General features: G+C 47.1%; 1 protein-coding gene and 1 long non-coding RNA gene across 5 annotated transcripts in view; one reads left to right on the top strand and one right to left on the bottom strand.

The window, feature by feature from the left end:
- LOC143438763 (uncharacterized) overlaps positions 1–1,873 on the top strand; it is a 31,536-nt gene extending 29,663 nt beyond the window's left edge. Inside the window, 2 exon segments of the mRNA XM_076924461.1 lie at positions 925–1,139; positions 1,142–1,873. Of these exon segments, the coding sequence (XP_076780576.1) occupies positions 925–1,139; positions 1,142–1,873 (947 nt within the window).
- Positions 1,874–6,940: 5,067 nt separating this feature from the next.
- Positions 6,941–20,758, bottom strand: part of LOC143439283 (uncharacterized) — a 32,379-nt gene continuing 18,561 nt past the window's right edge. Inside the window, exons 5-6 of one of the 4 annotated variants that reach the window (XR_013107584.1) lie at positions 15,829–18,589; positions 15,144–15,426 (exon numbers count right to left, since the gene is read on the bottom strand). This is a non-coding gene — a long non-coding RNA (uncharacterized LOC143439283). Of the gene's footprint in view, positions 10,954–15,143; positions 15,427–15,542; positions 18,590–20,758 lie in introns of those variants that run through there. The other 3 variants (XR_013107587.1, XR_013107586.1, XR_013107583.1) reach the window with 3 other exon arrangements.

The following is a 20,758-nucleotide window of genomic DNA, read 5'->3' as shown; positions in this document are numbered from 1 at the left end:
TCAGCAGCTCCTACAGACACTGTTCACTACCAAAGAGAGGGAGAGGATTCTCCTTGAGGCTCAGAAAAATATCCGTTATAATCAAGGACACCCGCCACTCAGGCTGCTATAGACGAGGGGTTTCCCTTGACCCGTCCTCCGTGGGATTATCACACGGCAGCAGGTAGGGAACGGCTGTCCATTTACCGCTGGGCTCTCGTGGCTGGTCTCAGGGGTGCAGTGAGAAAACCCACCAATTTGGCAAAGGTAAGAGAGGTTATGCAAGGAGCGACTGAAACCCCCTTTGTGTTCCTAGAGAGGCTCATGGAGGCTTACCATAGGTACACTCCTTTTGACCCTATGTCAGAGGGGCAGCGAGCTTCTGTAATCATGGCTTTCATTGGACAGTCCGCCCCGGACATTAGAAGGAGGTTACAGTGTATTGAGGGATTGCAAGATTATACTATCAGAGATGTGGTGAAGGAGGCTGAGAAAGTGTATCATAAGACAGAGACAGAGGAAGAGAAACAGGAGAGAGAAAAGAAAGAAAGGGCTGAGGATAAAGATAGAAGGGAAAAGAGACAAGAAGAGAACCTAACAAGGATACTGGCCGCAGTGGTAGGAGAAGGAAGGCGTCAGGGAACTGGAACGGCTAGACAGACAGGGAACCTGGGTGACGGCAGAAGGCAGGGGCCAAGGAGACCCAAAAGAGACCAGCTGTTACTAGAGAGAGATCAGTGTGCATACTGCAAAGAGAAGGGCCATTGGGCCCTAGAGTGTCCTAAAAAGAAAGAGACCAAAGTGCTGTCCTGAGATAATGAAGATTAGGGAAGTCGGGGTTCGGTTCCCCTCTCCTAGCCTAGGGTAACTCTGAAAATAGAGGGGACCCCTATAGATTTCTTGGTGGACACGGGAGCAGAATATTCTGTGCTTAAAAAACTCTGGGAAAGATACAAGATAAAAAGACGCTGGTGATTGGGGCGACAGGACAAAAACCGCATCCGTGGACTACTTCTCGTACAGTGGATCCTGGAAGAAACCAGGTATCCCACTCATTTTTAGTAACACCAGAGTGCCCTGCGCCCTTACTTGGTAGAGACTTGTTAACCAAACTAAAGGCCCAGATAAAATTTGCCCCCTCTGGACCGGAACTGTCATGGGAACTGAGACACCCCAAACGTTAATATTGTCCCTTCAGCTAGAAGAAGAATACCGGCTATACCAAGAGAGAGAGAAGCCCCCCGAGGAGCTTCAGGACTGGTTACTTCGATTTCCTCAGGCGTGGGCTGAGACAGGGGGCACGGGAATGGCTAGACAGGCCCCCCCTGTGGTGATTGAGCTCAAGTCTGGAGCCACCCCCATTGGGGTCCGACAGTACCCCATGAGCAAGGAAGCTAGAGAGGGCATACGCCCCCACATTAAGAGACTGTTAGAACAGGGGATTTTAGTCCCTTGCAGGTCCCCTTGGAACACCCCCTTATTGCCAGTAAAAAAAATGGGGACAAACGACTATCGTCCGGTACAGGATCTTAGAGAAGTCAACAAGAGGGTACAAGATGTCCACCCTACAGTGCCCAACCCCTACAACTTGCTCAGTACATTGCCACCCACTTGAACCTGGTATACCGTCTTAGATTTAAAAGATGCCTTCTTCTGTCTGAGGTTACATCCAAACAGCCAGCCCCTGTTTGCTTTCGAGTGGCGGGGCCCTGAGAGTGGGAGAACCGGACAACTCACGTGGACGAGGTTACCCCAAGGATTCAAAAACTCCCCAACACTATTTGATGAAGCTCTATATCGGGACCTTGTTCCCTTCTGCACTAATAACCCCCAGGTGACTCTTATCATTTATATTGATGACATTTTGCTGGCCACAGAGACCCAAGAAGATTGAGAACTGGGGACTCAGAAGATCCTGGCTGAGTTAGGTGAGTTGGGGTATCGGGTCTCTGCTAAGAAAGCACAGCTATGTCGAACTGAGGTGACATACTTGGGATATACGCTAAAAAATGGACAGCAGTGGCTCACAGAAGCCAGAAAACGGACAGTCACACAAATCCCAACCCCAACCACCCCTCGCCAGGTAAGGGAACTCCTGGGGACCGCGGGATTTTGTAGGCTTTGGATTCCAGGATTCGCCACTTTGGCAGCCCCATTATATCCCTTGACAAAAGAAAAAGGGAAGTTCATCTGGACAAGAGAACACCAGGTGGCTTTCGAAACTCTTAAAAAGACACTGCTACAGGCCCCTGCCCTAGCGCTGCCAGATTTAAGCAAGCCTTTTACCCTATATATTGATGAGAGAAAGGGGGTCGCCAGAGGGGTCCTCACCCAAGCTCTAGGACCTTGGAAGTGTCCGGTGGCTTATCTGTCAAAAAAACTAGATCCTGTGGCTAGCAGATGGCCCTCTTGCCTGCAAGCGATAGCTGTAACAGCCACACTGATAAAAGATGCTGATAAGCTAACTCTGGGCCAGAAAGTGACAGTAGTGGCCCCCCATGCCCTCGAAAACATCATCAGACAACCGCCAGACCGCTGGATAACCAACGCTAGAATCACCCATTACCAGAGCTTGTTACTAACAGAGTGAGTGACTTTCACTCCACCTGCCATCCTCAACCCCGCTACCCTGCTACCTGAAGCTGATGAGACCCCAGTACATCAGTGTGAAGAGATACTGGCTGAAGAAACAGGGACCTGGTCAGATTTGACTGACCAGCCGTGGCCTGGGGCGGAGACCTGGTTCACTGACGGAAGTAGCTTCGTGAAAGAAGGTAAGCAAAGGGCTGGGGCAGCGGTAGTAGATGGAAGGACTGTCATTTGGGCTAGCAGCCTGCCTGAAGGAACTTCGGCGCAAAAAGCAGAACTTATTGCTCTGATCCAAGCCCTAAAACTGGCAGAAGGGAAGTCTGTAAACATTTATACTGATAGCCGATACGCTTTTGCAACAGCCCATGTTCATGGGGCAATTTACAGACAGCGTGGGTTGCTGACGTCTGCAGGCAGAGACATTAAAAATAAAAAGGAGATTCTTGATTTACTAGAGGCTATCCACTTGCCATGAAAGGTGGCAATCATCCACTGCCCAGGACACCAGAAGGGGACTGGCCCTATCGAAAAGGGAAACCAGATGGCAGATCAGATGGCTAAAGAGGCGGCACAAGGACCAATGACTCTAATAGCCAAAGTGGGGCCCCAACAGGATGAGAGGGCCCTCGAAAAGAGAGTCCTCACAGAAGAAGAGGGGCTAGAATACCTGACCAGTATGCACCGCCTCACCCACCTGGGGGCCAGAAAAATGATAGAACTATCCAACAAATCTCCTTACCACATTCCTAGGCTCCAAAAGACAGCTGAAGATCTGGTAAGAAACTGCAGGGCATGTGCCCTCACTAATGCCGGATCCAGCAGACATAGTGGGGGAAAGCACCTATAGGGAGATCGACCTGGAACTTATTGGGAGGTCGATTTCACAGAAGTCAAACCTGCCCGATACGGCAACAAATATCTTCTAGTTTTCATAGACACTTTTTCAGGGTGGGTTGAAGCATTTCCCACCAGGAAAGAAACAGCAAATGTAGTGGCCAAGAAGATACTGGAAGACATCCTTCCCCGATTTGGAGTACCTAAGGTAATTGGGTCAGACAATGGGCTTGCCTTCGTCGCCCAGGTAAGTCAGACAACTGGGGATAAATTGGAAGTTACATTGTGCTTACCAACCCCAGAGCTCAGGGCAGGTAGAAAGAATGAATAGAACTATTAAAGAGACCCTTACGAAATTATTGATTGAGACCGATGGGAGTGACTGGACAGCCCTTCTCTCCCTAGCCCTGTTCCGGGTCCGGAACACACCCGGACCTTTGGGACTAACACCCTTTGAGATACTGTTCGGTGCACCTCCGCCTCTGTTTGAAACCCTAGATAGTGTGGCACGCCCTGATGACAATAATTTTATACCTTAATCCCACCTTTTAGCCCGTTTAAAGGCCCTTGAGACGATCAGGAGAGATATTTGGGAACAGCTGAAAGACACTTACACCGCCGGAGACCCTGCAGTTCCCCATCAGTTTGAGATTGGAGACACTGTCCTGGTGCGGAGACACTGGACGGGAAATCTCAAGCTGTGCTGGAAAAGACCCTACCTGGTACTGTTGACAACCCCAACTGCCATTAAGGTGGAAGGGATCCCCACCTGGGTTCATGCTTCACATGTCAAAAGGGCCCCTCCCAAAACTAATCCAGATGAGTGGATTTTGGAAAAGACTAATAATCCTCTTAAGTTGCGTTTATGTCGTAAATGCAACCCTGAGTCAGGACAGCAACCCCCGTGCCCCGATGCAACAAACCTGGGAGGTGATTAATGAAGAAGGAAACGCTGTGTGGTCAATTACTGCTATACATCCTCCATGGACTTGGTGGCCAGATCTTACGCCTGATATCTGTAAGTTAGCAGCTGGATTGCTTACCTGGGATCTTCCAGACCACACAGACCTATCTAAACCACCCGCTGAAAGACAGTGTGTTTCTAATGGGATAGGGAGCACACTTGGGTGCTCAGGACAATTCTACCGGGCTAATCTCCGGTCCTCAGGATTTTATGTTTGCCCTGGTCAGGGCCACAATCGGAAGCTCCGACACAAGTGTGGGGGGACCTCTGATTTTTATTGCGCTACATGGGGATGTGAAACTACCGGTGAGGCCTACTGGAACCCTACTTCCACATGGAACTTGATTACGGTAAAGAGGAACAGCAGCTATGATAAGTCCAACCAAGGAGAGAGAGATAGTTCTAAATATCCTGAGAATGGGTGTGGATTTGAAAATAGTCCCAATGGAGCCTGTAAAAACAGCTACTGCAACCCCATAGTTATAAGATTCACTAATGCAGGGAAACGAGACCATTGGAGTTGGCTTAAGGGAAACAACTGGGGATTGTGTATAGATGCTGCTGGAAAAGACCTTGGGTTAATTTTTAAAATTAAGTTGACCCTAGAAACCCCCTCTCCAATGCCTATGGGACCTAACAAAGTCCTCCTTGATCAGGGGCCCCCTCCAAAGTCCCTTACTCAAACACCAGTGCAACCTGCACCAGTGACTGCTGGTCCTTATGATTTTACCCCCTCACAAGGCCCCAAGATCTTGACCACACCACCCGATCCTTTGACAGGACAGAGACTATTTAATTTGGTCATTGGAGCCTTCCACGCTCTAAATAATACAAGCCCAGACTCTACTGAGTCTTGCTGGCTATGTTTAACAACAACACCCCCATACTATGAGGGAATCACCATGAACGGTGCCTTTAATAACACCACTTCCCATCACTCCTGCACTTGGGGAACTGAGAGAAAACTAACTCTAACTGAAGTATCGGGGTCAGGTTCAGGACTCTGCCTAGGTGCCCCACCTGCCTCCCACAGACATCTGTGTAATCAGACAATCTCTCATCCTAAAACATCTATCACCTATTATTTGGTACCAGGGCCCAACCGATGGTGGGCTTGCAGTACAGGACTCACCCCTTGTGTGTCTACAAGTGTATTCAAACCAACTACAGACTTTTGTGTGCTTGTGCAGCTGGTACCCAGAATTTATTATCATGCTGTGGGTAGTTTCGAAGATAAATTCGATATTAGGCCAAAAATATACAAGAGAGAGCCAGTTTCCCTCACTTTAGCCATCTTACTGGGTGCAGGCATTACTGCTGGCATAGGAACAGGAGCTGCCGCACTGGCCACCGGCCAGCAAGGCCTTAATGCTCTCAGTACTGCTATTGATGAAGACCTAAAAATACTAGAAAAATCTGTTTCCAACTTAGAAAAATCTTTGACATCTCTATCAGAAGTAGTGCTCCAAAACAGACGAGGGCTCGATTTGTTGTTTTTAAAAGATAGTGGACTGTGTGCAGCCCTTAAAGAAGAGTGTTGCTTTTATGCTGACCATACTGGAGTAGTCAGAGACTCGATGCAGAGGCTTAGGGAAAGACTAGATAAGAGACAAAAAGATCGAGATGCCCAACAGGGCTGGTTCGAGTCCTGGTTCTCACGATCTCCCTGGATGACTACCTTGTTTTCTGCCTTGGCTGGACCGGTGATGATAATTTGCTTAATTTTGATTTTCGGCCCATGTGTGATAAATAGAGTTATGACCATCGTCAAAAATAGAGTTGATGCTGTCCAATTAATGGTGTTGAGACTACAGTGCCAACCACAGGAAGATCCTGATAAGGTAGAAAACGATTTTTAGAGCCTAGGCTAGATATTTTAAGGTTAAAATTATTCAGGAGAGGGAGAGGGAAAATAAAAGAAAATTTTATGGGTCCCATGAAAAACATATATAAAAGGGCCTTATAGATTCTTTCTCCCTAGCCTGAGTAGCTAAAGCCGCCCCTCTGGTTTGCCAACCAGAGGCCAGTTAATCCGTAAACAAAGAATGCAGAGTTACAAGACAATGGGCTACCGAGTCATCCCAGGAATGAAGATAAGAGATAAACATCTGCCTGCAGGAACTGCTCCCCGCCCCCATGGACCGGTTTGGCCAGATGTTCAAAAATTGGAAAACAACCAATCGTGTGCACCCGCGCGAAAGTTTCTCCTTTTCCCCACCCCGAGCTTATATTAACCCTAAACCCTGGAGCCACGAGGTCGATGCCCCTGTCTCCTACATTGAGACACGTGTCTGCCTGGAACGTTCCACCATTAAACTACCTCGTGTTCTTGCAGCAAGTTGGTTTTCCGAGTGTCCTTTGGGTGCGCGCCATCCTGTGACTCGAGTGGGGTCCCCTTTGGGGGCTTCCCGAGCCTTACAGTTCCTGTAGTCTTTTAACCCGCCCCGAGTCTCAGGGGTTCTTCCGCAGCACCTTGAAAATCCCGGGTTTCGACGCCAGATGTTCTGAGCCCCTCTGTGTCCCCTTCGCCCTCGAAAGAGACACGTGAGGCGGTGTTTGGGTGGTTACCACAGCGAGGCTTTATTCTTGTATCAGCAGAAGCGGAAAGACCCAAAGCCCGGAAAAGGCACTGCTTATATACACCCTAGAGTGACGTGTTCACTTCTGATTGGCTGTTCACTCATTACCCATAATACGCCCCGGGATGGGCAGTGACTTTGGCGTGCTTTTTGCCTTTTGCACCTGCGCAGTCAGTTGTTTACTAGTGGGAGGACAGGATGCCCGCGCCATCTTGTAATGGCGAATGTTGTCACGCTCACGTGGCTCCTAACAATAAAGAAGTCTCCCACATCAGGCTCATGCCCAATCCTGGTTTGACACTCATGGGACAGGGGTAGGGGTAGGCTTGGTTCAAGACACTACAGGCTACACACTCTAGAAGCCTTTCCCATGCCAATATCAACATGACTGAGAATCTGGTAACAGCCCTGCTTGGGGACAATGACAGGAAAAATCGTATCAAATGTGTCCCCAATATTTCCATTTTTGCCTTTTAAAAAACATTTCCTATGTTTTTATTTGATTTGTTCTGTGTGGTTCGTTGCATGAGTTTATGTGCATGGCATGTGCAGGAGCTCTTGGTGAGCAGATCTTCTGGTACCGGAGATACAGATGGCTGTGACCCACTGTGTGGGTGCTGAGAATTGAACCTTGGTCTTCTGGAAGAACACAATGTACCCTTAACTTGTGGGTCATATCTCCAGCCCCATTTGATCTTTCAATGTTTGTGCATGCATTGGTGCATATGCATGCAAGTGAACAGCATGTGGAGGCTGGGGACAGCCTGGGTATCATACCCTGGAACACTGTTGGTGTCCTCTGGGGCAAGGTCTCTCCCTGACCTGCAGCTCAGCCCTTACTCTAATCTGGCTAGCCTGTAAGCCCCAGCCTCCTGTTCCTGTCCCTACCACTGGGATTTGCACACAGCCATGCCCAGTATTTCCCAGGGCTCTTGAGGTCAAACCCAAGTCCTTGTGCTGTTGAGGAAAGCACTGTGCTAACCCCTAGCCCCCACATGGACCAGCCTCCAGTCAGCTGGACAGGAGCCTGTACATATGGGGGACCAACTGTCAAGGGATGGTGCTTAGCAGGGGAAGAAAAAGAGTCACAAAAGGTAGAGGACCCTCAGGGACAACTGGATTAGTAGGACCAAACTGCAAGGGGCCACAGTGAGCCCAGCCCAGTGACCAATGAGCCCATGCGGGCATAGACTGTAGACGGGGATGCATGAGGAAGAAAGACAGGTTTATAGTGTGGAGACACTGCACCACACTAAGGTGGCAGCCCAGGCTGTCTCACTGCTGCCCGCGTACATGGAGACCCAGCTCTGAGATGCATTGCACGCTTAGGTAAAGTGAGCAGAGCACACTGGCTTCAGTTATAACAGCACACTACTGTGCCACGAAGCAGAAGACACAAAGTTGACAGGAGGCACCTGAGAAGTCTGTTACCCTCTCAGTGCTCTCTGAACTGACACTGCTTGAAAAAAAAAATCCCAAAGAGTCTGGTGGTGGTGGAGGACACTTTAAATCCCAGAACTCGAGAGGCAGAGGCAGGTGGATCCCTGTGTGTTCTGAGGCCAACCTGTTCTACAAAATAAGTTCCAGGACAGCCAGGGCTACCAAGTGAGACCCTGCCTCAAAAAGAAAACAAAACAAAAGAAAAAAAAAAGACCAAAGTCCACTGGCACCAGCAATGTAGTTCAGTGGGTGAGGCACGAGGTGATCTGAGTTCCATCCCTGGGATCCACAGGAAGAGAAAACTAACCTCAGAAAGTTAAGTGAAAGTAAAAGTGACCTCTACAGTGCACTCTGTGGCACATATACACTTATAAAATTAATTGACTTTTAAAAAGTTGATTAATTAAAAAATTAAAATTAAAAAAAGAAGGGCTGGCAAGATGGCTCAAGTCCAGAGTCCCCAGGTTCAATTCCCAGAACCCTCATGGAGGCACACAACTGCCCATAACTTAGTTCCAGGGGATTTGATACCTCTGCTGGTTTTTGCAGGCACCAGGCACTGACATACATGTAATGCAAGCATAACACCCATGCATGCACATACATACACATACACATACATGTGGACACACAAGGAACAGCACACTTTTGCATACATGCACACATACACACCACACACATATACAGAGAAAAAAAAGCTTCCCTCTAAAAGAGAGAGAGACACAGAGAGGAGGAGATGGGGAGAGATAGTGACATGGAGAGAGGGAGGGAGGGAGGCAGGGAGGGAATGAGGAAGAAAGAGAAAGAAAGAGACAGAGAGAGGGAGGGAGAGGGAGAGGGAGAGGGAGAGAGAGAGAGAGAGAGAGAGAGAGAGAGAGAGAGAGAGAGAGAGAGAGAGAGATTAGAGCCAAGTGGAGCCATCGCTGGGACCTCAACTCCAGGGCTGTAGAGACCAGCCCATTGTCACCTCTGACCTTGATATACTATGACCTGAAACGTGTTGACCTCTTGTCTTAAAATGCCCACCGCTGGGCTCACTCACTCATCCCTTCTGTCACCCATGCACTGAAGGCTAGCCCACAGTGAAATCTTAATGTCTCCCATGGAATTTAGTTACTGGGGACCCTGGGCATTAGGCATAAGGTGAGGGATCTGAGGTGGTGTCTCCCCAATATGCTGTGGTACCACTTCCCTGCCGCTCCTGGGATGCCCTGTGGAGTTCAGCATGAGCACCCCAATCTGCTGGCCCAGGAACTGAAGGGCAGATGACCACCAAAGCCCCAGTACACTCATCTCCCGCTTTGGATGCTCTCAGACCTGAGGTCTGGCCTGGCCAAGCCTGGAGGCACAGCTTCCCTGGAGTTCTGTAAATGCCTCTGGGTAAAATTCACAACCCAAGGCTCCCCTCACATCCCAGCCACCTCAGGGCCAGGACCCCTGGAGGTAGCCTTGACAAAGCAAAGACATGGTCGGAATGGTTCTAAAGAGCCGACACTAAGCCTGCTGCCCGGCGTCATCCAACCAACTCCTGTGTGCACTTTCTCTGTGTGGAGCTAGGTGTGGAACCTGGGTGGCATACAAGCTCAGTGCACTCTGGGATGGACATGGGGTTTGCACATGCTCAGTGAGTGCTGGGAAGATCCCGGGCATCACACAGAGCCGGGACAACAGGCCAGCACTCCCCATCTCCTGCCCATCACCTCCAGACCCTGGTGCTCACCTCCAGCACAGGCCCTGCGCCCAGAATGGTCCTTTCGATGCCACTGGTGTAGCCCTTCTGGCTGAGCGTCGTGAGGCAGTGGATGAGGAAGTTGGTGCTTTGTGTCTTGCCATAGCCGCTCTCACCAGAGATGAGGATGCACTGGTCCACGTGCTTGCCCAGCATGGCTTAGTAGGCTACATCGGCCAGAGTGAACAAGTGCGCAAGTGCGGCTGGTCCAGCTTCATGAACTTGGGGTTGTAAATGGGCAGGAACTTAAGTGGGTTGACGGCCACCAGGATGCTGCCTGCGAATGTGTAGATCTTTTGCTGCAGGAAATGCAGCTTCGGGTTCTGCAGCAGGTTGGCTTCAGTCAGCTCCGGCAGGTTGCACAGGTCCTGAAAGTTGGCTTCAGGCCTTGGCAACAGCCCGCATTCTAACAGGCAACATGCAGCCATGGGCTGAGGCAGCAGCTGCATGTGCAGGTACTGAATGCTGCCATTGGCACTACGCTCCTGCAGCAGGAAGTAGTAGCCATCCTCCTGAGGGTGCTCATCCTGTGCTCGCCGGGGCCACAGTAGCAATGTGTACAGGTGAGTCGCTGGCATTCAACACCCACTCCTCCCCACTGACTCCTTCACCGCCACCAGCACCTAGTGCTTCGAGCCATCCAGGTATAGGCTGGTCACCATGTCTCGGATGACATCGCTTGTTGTACTGTCCTTAGTGGCAGTCACATGGAATGAGGCCTGGCTCCCAGCATTGGACAGCTGTGGGCAGATGTGCAGGTGGTAGGTGGCTGCTGACAGCCCGAGTTAACAGCCTCCCAGACTCAGTGTGCCTCACCGGCGGGTGCATACCTCCTGCAACTGGAAGGAAGGTTGGGGTTAGCCTGGTGATCGCAGTGGTACACAACTCCAGACCCACAGCAGAACCATCCAAGGTACCTCAGACCAGAAGCCACCATCTGCTCTTGTGTGAGGACCCAAGTGCCTCTCATTTACCTTCCTTGTGGTAAACATGATGGAACCCAAAGCCTCCTACGCATAAGGCAGGGCAATACCCCTGAGCCAAGACAAGACCCCCAGGGGCAGGGGGTGAATTTTAGGTAAGAGCTCTACCCAAGCCACGCCCCCAGCCCCTCACTGGGCAATTCTTAGCAGGGGCTCTGCTGGGGAGCTATGCCCCAGCCACGAAAAAGACTTTTTAATAAAATGCATTTACATCTAAAGCCTGAAAGAACAAGGAATATGAGTTGATGCTGGTAATAGCCTCAGTGGTATCTTGAAGCAAGCAGCACAACAGTATAGGTAAAGTGCATCAGATCACTGTATACCAGCTGAAGACAAATGAGGTCTTTGCTCAAAGATCAGCAGGAGAAGCTGGTCTGCAACCCCAACAGTGAATGAAAAACGGCAGGAATAATTAATTATCTTCAGGAGCTGAGAAGCTTTCAAAGGAGCGCTGGCTGACCTAAAAGAAGGACTCTGAAGGATGAAGAGGAGTTCGTTCATGAGTCTGGCCACTAAAAGAAGAGTGCGGTGTCTCACAGCCTGTTTTTATAAATGAAGTTTTATTCCAAGGCAGAAATACTGAGTGTGGTTGCTTTTGCTACAATACCAAAACAGAATGGTCACAAGAGAAACCGAGGGCTGACAAGGCTGCGATATTTGTCTCCAAGCCACTTCCAGACATTTGCTTCCTTCTGACTTTGCAGAAGGCACAAGTGTGACTCGGCAGCACAAGCCTAAAGGGCAGGAAACTAACACTCAAGTCAGCAAAGCCCAAACACACCCAGCCCCATAGTCAGAGCCACAATCTGCAGAAACACTCCTATCTGTGGATCAGTACCACCACATGCATAGTGCCCAAAGAGGCCACAAGAGGGCGCTGGATCCCCTGAAAATCCAGTTGCAGATGGTTGTGAGCAGCCATGGGTGCAGGGAACTAAACCTGGGTCCTTTGAAAGAGCAACCGGTGCTTTTAACATGTGAGCCAGTTCTTCAGCCTCTAATTCTGAGTGTCCTAACTACCAAAAGGAATGCAACTAACCAACAAACAAATCCAGCCATGGCTGCATGTGGTGTCCGAGTATTTGGGGAGTACAGACACTCAGAAGGAACCTGAGAGCTCAATGGCCAGCCAGCCTCACCCAACAGCAATTCTGATTCAAGAAGACAGTGTGTCTCAAGGAAACAGAGTAGAGAGGGACAGAGGACAGGGATGGCCTGCTCTGTACTCCACATGGATGAATACCTGCACACATATTCACAGCACATGAACTCAACACACATTGCACACACACACACACACACACACACACACACACACACACACACACACACACAGGCTGTTAACAGCAAGGCTGACTCCAAGAAAACACCAACTCTTGACCCATTCAAGAACAACATGAGGCCCCAGGTTGGAGATAAGGCTGAACCCGGGCAGCCGTTCTTCAGGCTCAAAGCATGCTAAGTCTCCTGCATGAAGAGCTGCCCTTGGAGCACCATTCTGGCAGCCACTCTGGGATTTACCAGAGAAGGAAGAGTGGGGACCCACAAAGAGCAGGGCAGCTGACTCGTGAGTTACATGAGGCCATGATTTGAAGCCACGTGTTTAGCAGATGAAATCATTCCCTGGCTAGAAGGAGAAAGCTCGCCTTAGGACAGGATGGGCTGAGAGGTGGGGGATCCTCCACAACCAGCCGTTTCTCTCTGTTCCCTGTGGCCCTCAGTTTCTTTTTCTATTTGTCTGTGTTTGTACCCTCTTCCCACCCCACAGACAGGGTCTGCCTATGGAGACCAGGCTGGTCTGGAACAGCCCATCCTCCTGCCTCTACCTCTAGAGGGGCTAGAATCACCGGCAGGCATCTACCACCACACCCATCACCTAATTACTATTTGGAAGCAGAATCCAAACTCGGCTGATGAATGACTGAAAGCACCTGATCTGACAGTTGCAGATGACACAGCTGGAGGAGTCTTCTCGGACAGCCCTGACCCAGACCCAGATCCACAGATAGAAGATGGTCCCAATGCAAAGGCCAACGGGAGTTAACAGAGCATCTCACAGCTCAGCTTCTAGGTGGATGGTCCAGTGTCCATAGGAGGAGCTCACAAGATGAATTCCCTCCCGCAAGTAGATATAGGCTGGGGGTGTGGCTCACGGGTAGACCCCGTGCCTAGAACCCTCCAGTGAGGAACTGTGGGGGTGTGGCCTAGGGCTACAGCACTTACCTCCCTTTCAGAAGGTCCTGGTTTCCATCCAAACACATTACAAAGAAAAAAAAAAAAAGTGGAGGTGGCCCTAGGAATGTATCATGGGTTGACTGAACTCCAGCCAAAGCCCAACAGGGAATCCCAGGATTGCTCCACAGTGACTCCTTACTTTCAGGTTCCAAAGGTGCTGAGTGGGCGGGGCGTCATCGAGTCTGAGAGGCGGAGCGTCTTGAGGTCACGCCCTGCCTGAAGACATGCAGAGAACGCTCCCTGCGGTTGTTCATTCTTTTTGCCTAGTGTTCTACAGCTGAGGAGGGTGCCAAGCTAGCCACGCCACTCTCCAGCAGTCTTCAGTGCACTCAGAGTGGTGCTTTGGGTCTGTCCAACTTCTAGAAGCTACACACCCACAGGACAGTGGCCGATTGATTGATTCATCAGAGCGAGGCGCAGAGTGAGTTCAGAGCGCAGCTGCGCGGAATTTAGGGGTGCCTGAGGCTTGACCAAGACCAGATCCTGGGCTGACAGGCAGCCAAGCTGGAGAACCAGCATTCTAAGAGTGACTGTCTGAACCCCTCCCAAACTGGAAGGTTTCTGTGTGTGTTTGTGAGCTGGGGTCCCAGATGCAGCTCAGAATTGGAGTTGTGCCTGGACTTGGGTGTTGGCTTAGCCTCAGAGTGCCTAAACGCCTCTGGTTTATGGTAAACATTTTCTGGTTTAGTTTTGAGACAGGGTGTCTTGTAGTCCAGACTCGCATTGGACACGCTGTAGTAAAAATAATAATAATAATATAATAATAATAACCTTGAATTCCAAATCTCCAACCCCTCCAGAATCCCGAGATGACCACCTTCAGCTGTGACCTTTTTATTGAAGCACAGGATGCATCTGTGTTACAGTGAGCTTTGGAAGCACTGGAACTCAGATTGTTCCTTAGAATTCAGATTTCCTCACTTCCTGAAAGGAGTTTTGTGACGTGATAAAGAGTCGGGAGTTACAAGATACTTACTTTAGAGTGACACCGGGGAGAGTTAACACTAGTGGCACCCACGTGTGCTCAGTGAAGGTAAGAGTGAAGCACCTCAGTCAAAGTGGGAGGACTCAGTTCAAGGACAGCCTGAGTTACCTATGATCCTATCTCAACAACATCAACAAAAAAAACCTTATTTTTTGTCTTATTTATCTTTGAGACAAGGTCTAACTTTGCAGCCATGGCTGTCCTGGAACGCCCTATGTAGACCTGCGAGCTGGCCTCGAACTCACAAAGATCCACCTGTCTCTGCCTCCCAAGCGATGGAATTAAAGGCATGTGCCGCCACGCCCAGCCATTAGTTAATTTTTAATTGAACATACTGGCACACACTGTTAATCCCAGTGCTCAAGAGGCAGAGGCAGGCAGATAGCTGGTTTCCAAGCCAGCCTGATCTACGGAGAGTGTTTCAGAACAGCCAGGGCTAAACAGAGAAACCCTGTCTCAAAAGATAAGCAATAAAAAATATTTTAAAAAAAAAATAGTGAAATGATTTAACAGATGGTTAGAAGAAGAGATCGAAGGGACAGTGGGCACTGCAGAGTCTGGCTTCTGAGCTGTGAGTGGACACCATGGGGGTTAGGGTGGGGATTCTCATCCAGGACTGGTAGTCAGAGGGTAGTCTCAGGGATGGAAGACTTGGTCATTAGTGAGAATTCTCAGTCAAAAGATGCTGTAGGATGATGTTGAGCAGTTCATGCTCCATGGAGCTGGGGGATGTCCTAGAAGCCAATGCGGCTGAGCTATGAGGAAGGCAGGTCTTCAGGAGAGAGAAATGATAGCCAGAGCCACTAAGAAATTCCTCAATCATAGCATCTGTTAACCATATATTTTATTTACTGAGAGGCTCTGAGTCACACAGAGGGATCTGAGGAGTGAGGGAAGCCCACAGTCAGTGTTCTGACTTGCAGGAAGGTGTGAGAAAGGTTGTGTTCATGCTGTGGAGCCTGTCCTGGGAGCAGCCCTCACCTAAGGCCCAGCTCCCACTGTAGAAGGAGGCAGCTGGCTCTGGTCTTTGCACAGCACTCTATCTGGATGAACAGCATCTCTCTCCTCTCTCTTTAAGAAGCCTGCAGATGCTGGTCCTGGTGTCATTCCTAAGATAAAGGGAGGGAGAGTACAAGGTGAGGGCTGCCAGGTATCTTTAAGGAAGTGTCTGGTTTTTTGTTTTTGTTTGTTTGCTTGTTTTTGTGGTTGTTGCTGTTGTAGTTGGTTTTTTTTATTGGATATCTTCTTTATTTACATTTCAAATGTTATCCCCTTTCCCAGTTTCCCACCCCCCACTCCCACCAGGAAACTCCCTATCCCATCCCTACTTCCCCTGCTTCTATATGGGTGTTCCCTCACCAACCCACCCACTCTGACCTCCCCACCCTGGCATTCCCCTACAGTAGGGCATCAAGCCTTCACAGGACCAAGGGCCTCTCCTATCATTGATGCCCCAAAAGGCCATCCTCTGCTACATTTGCAGCTAGAGCCATGGGTCCCTCCATGTGTACCCTTGGTTGGTGATTTAGTCCCTGGGAGCTCTGAGGGGGTCTAGTTGGTTGATATTGTTGTTCTTCCTATGGGGTTGCAAACCCCTTCAGCTTCTTCAGTTCTTCTCTAACTCCTCCAATGGGAACCCTGTGCTCCATCCAATGGTTGACTGCAAGCATCCACCTCTGTATTTCTCAGGCTCTGACAGAGTCTCTCAGAAGACAGCTATAACAGGCTCTTATGAGCATGCACTTCTTAGCATCCACAAGTGTCTGGGTTTGGTGACTGTATATGGGATGGATCCCCAGGTGGGGCAGTCTCTGGACGACCTTCCCTTCAGTCTCTACTCCACACTTAGTATTTCCTCCTGTATTTTGTTCCCCTTTCTAAGAAGGACCAAGGCACCCACACTTTGGTCTTCCTACTTCTTGAGCTTTGTGTGGTCTGTGAATTGTATCTTGGGTATTCTAAGCTTTTGGGCTAATATCCACTTATCAGTGAGTACATGCCATGTGTGTTCTTTTGTGATTGGGTTACCTCACTCAGGATGACATTTTCTAGTTCCATCCCTTTGCCTAAAAATTTCATGAAGTCATTGTTTTTAATAGCTCAGTAGTACTCCATTGTGTAAATGTACCACATTTTCTGTATCCATTCCTCTGTTGAAGGACATCTGAGTTGTTCTCAATTCTGGCTATTATAAATAAAGCTGCATATGAACATATGAAGCATGTGTCCTTGTTATATGTTGAAACATCTTTTGGGTATATGCCTACGAGGGTCATCAGGTAATGCTATGTCCAGTTTTCTGAGGAACTGTCAGACTGATTTCCAGAGTGGTTGTATCAGCTTGCAATCCCACCAACAATGGAGAAGTGTTCCTCTTTCTCCACATCCTTGCTAGCATCTGCTGTCACCTGAGTTTTTGATCTTAGCCATTCTGACTGGTGTGAGGTGGAATCTCAGGGTTGTTTTGATTTGCATTTCCCTGATGACTAAGGATGTTGAGCATTTCTTTAGGAGCTTCTTGGCCATTCGAGTTTCCTCAGTTGAGAATGCTTTGTTTAGCTCTGTACCCCATTTTTAAAATACGGTTATTTGGTTGTCTGGAGTCTAATTTCTCGAGTTCTTTGTATATATTGGATATTAGTCCTCTATCGGATGTGGGATTGGTAAAGATCTTTTCTAATCTGTTGGTTGCTGTTTTTTCCTATTGAAATGTCCTTTGCCTTAAAGCTTTGCAATCTTATGAGGTCCTATTTGGCTATTTTTGATCTTAGAGCATAAGCCATTGGTGTTCTGTTCAGGAAATATTCCCCTGTGCCTAAGTGGATCTTCCCCAAATTCTCTTCTATTAGTTTTAGTGTATCTGGTTCTATGTAGAGGTCCTTGATCTATTTAGACTTGAGCTTTGTACAAGGATATAAAAAAGGATCGATGTACATTCTTCTACATGCTGACTGTCAGGTGAACCAGTACCATTGGTTGAAAATGCTGTCTTTTGTTCACTGGATGATTTCAGTCCTTTGTCAAAGATCATGTGACCATAAGTGTATGGGTTTATTTCTGGGTCTTCAATTCTATTCCATTGATCTACCTGCCTGTCTCTGTACAAATACCACACAGTTTATATCACTATTGATCTGTAATACAGCTTGAAGTCAGGGATGGTGATTCCCCCAGAAGTTCTTTTTTTCTTCTTCTTTTTGAGAATAATTTTTGATATCCTGGGTTTTTGTTATTCAAAATGAATTTGCAAATTGCTCCTTCTATCTCTATGAAGAATTGAGTTGGAATTTTGATGGGGATTGCATTGAATTTGTAGATTGCTTATGGAAAGATGGCCATTTTTACTATATTAATCCTTCCAATGCATGAGCATGGGAGATCTTTTCATCTTCTGAGATCTTTGATTTCTTTCTTCAAGGACTTAAAAAGTGTTTTTGTCATAGAGATCTTTCACTTGCTTGGCTAGATTCACACCAAGGTATTTTATATTATATATGACTATTGTGAAGGGTGTCATGTCTTTATCAGCCTGTTTATCCTTTAAGTAGAGGAAGGCTACTGATTTGTTTGAGTTAATTTTATACCCAGTGACTTTTCTGAAGTTGTTTGTCAGATTTAGGAGTTCCCTGGTGGAATTTTTGGGAACACTTGAGTATAATACCATATTATCTACAAACAGTGATATTTTGACTTTTTCTTTCCAGTTTGTATCCCAATGACCTCCTTTTCTTGTCTAATTGCTCTGGCTAGGACTTCAAATACTATATAGAATAGGTAGGGAGAGAGTGCGCAGCATTGTCCAGTGCCTGATTTTAGTAGGATTGCTTCAAGTTTCTCTCCATTTAGTTTGATGTTGGCTACTGGCTTGCTGTATATTGCTTTTACTATGTTTAGGTATGTGCCTTGAATTCCTGATCTTTCCAAGACTTTTACCATGAAGGGATGTTGAATTTTGTCAAATGCTTTCTCTGCATCTAATGAGATGACCATGTGTTTTTCTTCCAAGTTTGTTTATATAGTGAATTATGTTGATGGATTTCCATATATTGTATAATCCCTGCATCCCTGGAATGAAGCCAACTTGATCATGATGGTGGATTGTTTTAATGTGTTCTTGAATTCAGTTTGTGAGAATTTTATTTAGTATTTTTGCATTGATATTTATAAGAGAAGTTGGTCTGAAGTTCTCTTTGTTGGATCTTTGTGTGGTTTAGGTATAACTGTAATTGTAGCTTCATAGAATGAATTGAGTAGTGTTGCTTCTTTTCTATCCTGTGGAATAATTTGAAGAGCATTGGTATTAGGTCTTCTTTGAAGGTCTGATAGAATTCTGCACTAAACCCATCTGGTCCTGTGTTTTTGGTTTGGACACTTTTAATGACCTTATATAAAGTCTCATTTCTTACTGATTAGACCATGGATATAGAATATGATATATAGATATGAATATAGATACAATGTATGGCAGTCGAGTGTTTGGGGTCATAAATAAGAGAAAGCTTTCAAATCACCTACACCAAGTACATCTAGCCACAAGAAGAAAAGACTAAAATTTTTCTTGAGTAAGGTGTGCAGTGACCAACTCAGATTTCACACAACACTTAAAGAGTCAGCTGTTAGGAGGTGCTCCCCTGCCCTCCTCCCAAAGCTCGATGATCCTTACCCTCCCCAATTGCTTCACATTTCCTCAGCTCCATCAAAGTGAAAGTCTAAAAAATTGAATTTTGTACCATGTTAAAATACGGTCTAGGATTTAACATGCCAATAATTCATGAATCTTCCAACCCCCGCCCCCCCAAAAAAACCCAATATTTGTGTGTTCTCCCTGAAACAAAGAAGCACAAAGCACATTTTTCAAAAATTCTCCCATTACTCAGAACCAGTGATGAAAAAGACAGTGCAGGCTTCTCCCTTGAAATCTTTCGATTTTCTAAACTCTCCCCTTCTCTCTTCAATGCATTCTGGGAAAGACACTATTATATAAAAATTATCAGAGAGAATGATACATGAGTTTGTAAGTTGTTCTATTTGAAGAGCAAATGTGTTACATTTTACAAAAACTAATATACTTTACATATTTGGCATTCTGATATGTGGAACTTCTATTCACTGTAGAGTTTAGACATGGTTTTAATATTCTCTCAGAAAAGAAAAATAGTCATATGGGCTTATGAAATGGTTATTATCATCCCCAACTAGGAGCCTGCTTAAGATTGCCCTTTCTTCTCCTGGAATCTATAAAACAGACTGCAAAAGGCTGTGAAAATGTGACTGGAAAAACAGGTGATGTAGCACTTGGCAGTCATCCTAGGACTAGAGAAGGGGAGGCAGGAAGATCAGGAGTTCAAGGTCATTCTTGACCACTTAGGAAGTTCAAGGCCAGCCTGGAACAGAAGAGGGATGAGACTGTGTCTCAATCAAGGAAAAGAAAAGCCATACTGTCTAGAACAATTCCAATACTTACCTTGTCAAGTTAAGTTGACTTTAGACCACATTGTTACTACAGAGTGAAGAGCTTCAGAGACCCTGGTCTTTTGGCTGCTTCCTCACTGTCTTAAGTTTGAGACAGAATGTCACTATGTAGCCTTGGCTAGCACAAAAGCTTGCCATGCAAGTGTTTGTTTATTTGTTTGTTTCTAGCAAGGAAGAAAGTGAGATTGGAGGCAGAGACAGGAGAATCACCGGGAAAACTCTGGGCCAGGAAATCTTAGGTACACAGCACAGCCACAGAGAAACAAGAACCTGCTCAAAAATGGGAGATGAGAACCAACTCCTGAAATTTGTTCTCTGACCTCCACAAGTGTGCTATGGTATGTGCATACACACATAGACACACACAGACACACACAGACACACACATTTAAATTAGTCAATAAACTAATTCTGTCTCTTTAGATATTCAGGATTTTAAATACTTTTATTTTAATTGTGTGTGTCACTCTCTGGACATGAATACATGATGATTGTACACGCCTGATTTATTGAAGCCAAAGTCTTAGAGGATGGAGCTGCCTGACATGGTTCCTAGGAAGCAGATTAAGGTCCTCTGCAAGAGCAGTTCACACACTCATCCACAGATCCATGTTTCCAGCTCCCTGGTGTGTGGGTGGGTGGGCTGCTTGGTTAGTTGGTTTGTTATTTCTAAAAGAAGGGCCTCATTGCATAGCCCTTGCTTGCCTAGAACTTAAGGTATAGACTGGGTGGCCTAGAATTTTCTAAATAGACCAGTCTGGTCTTGAACTCACAGAGATCTCAGGATTCTGGCTCTGGAATGGTGGAATTAAAGATATATACCACCATACTTGGAACTGGCTCTCTATTTCAATACAAAAAAAGTTTTAATAATAATAATATTTATTATTATCATTATATTTTCATGAAACGTTCCACCATACAAAGATACTGTGGTTCAGGTTTAAACTGTAAAAAAAGTGACTTTTA

This window comes from Arvicanthis niloticus, chromosome 26 (assembly GCF_011762505.2).
Source record: "Arvicanthis niloticus isolate mArvNil1 chromosome 26, mArvNil1.pat.X, whole genome shotgun sequence".
NCBI classification, from domain to species: domain Eukaryota; kingdom Metazoa; phylum Chordata; class Mammalia; order Rodentia; family Muridae; genus Arvicanthis; species Arvicanthis niloticus.
The sequence above is the reverse complement of the archived record's forward strand: the minus strand, read 5'-3'. Positions and strand labels throughout refer to the sequence as shown.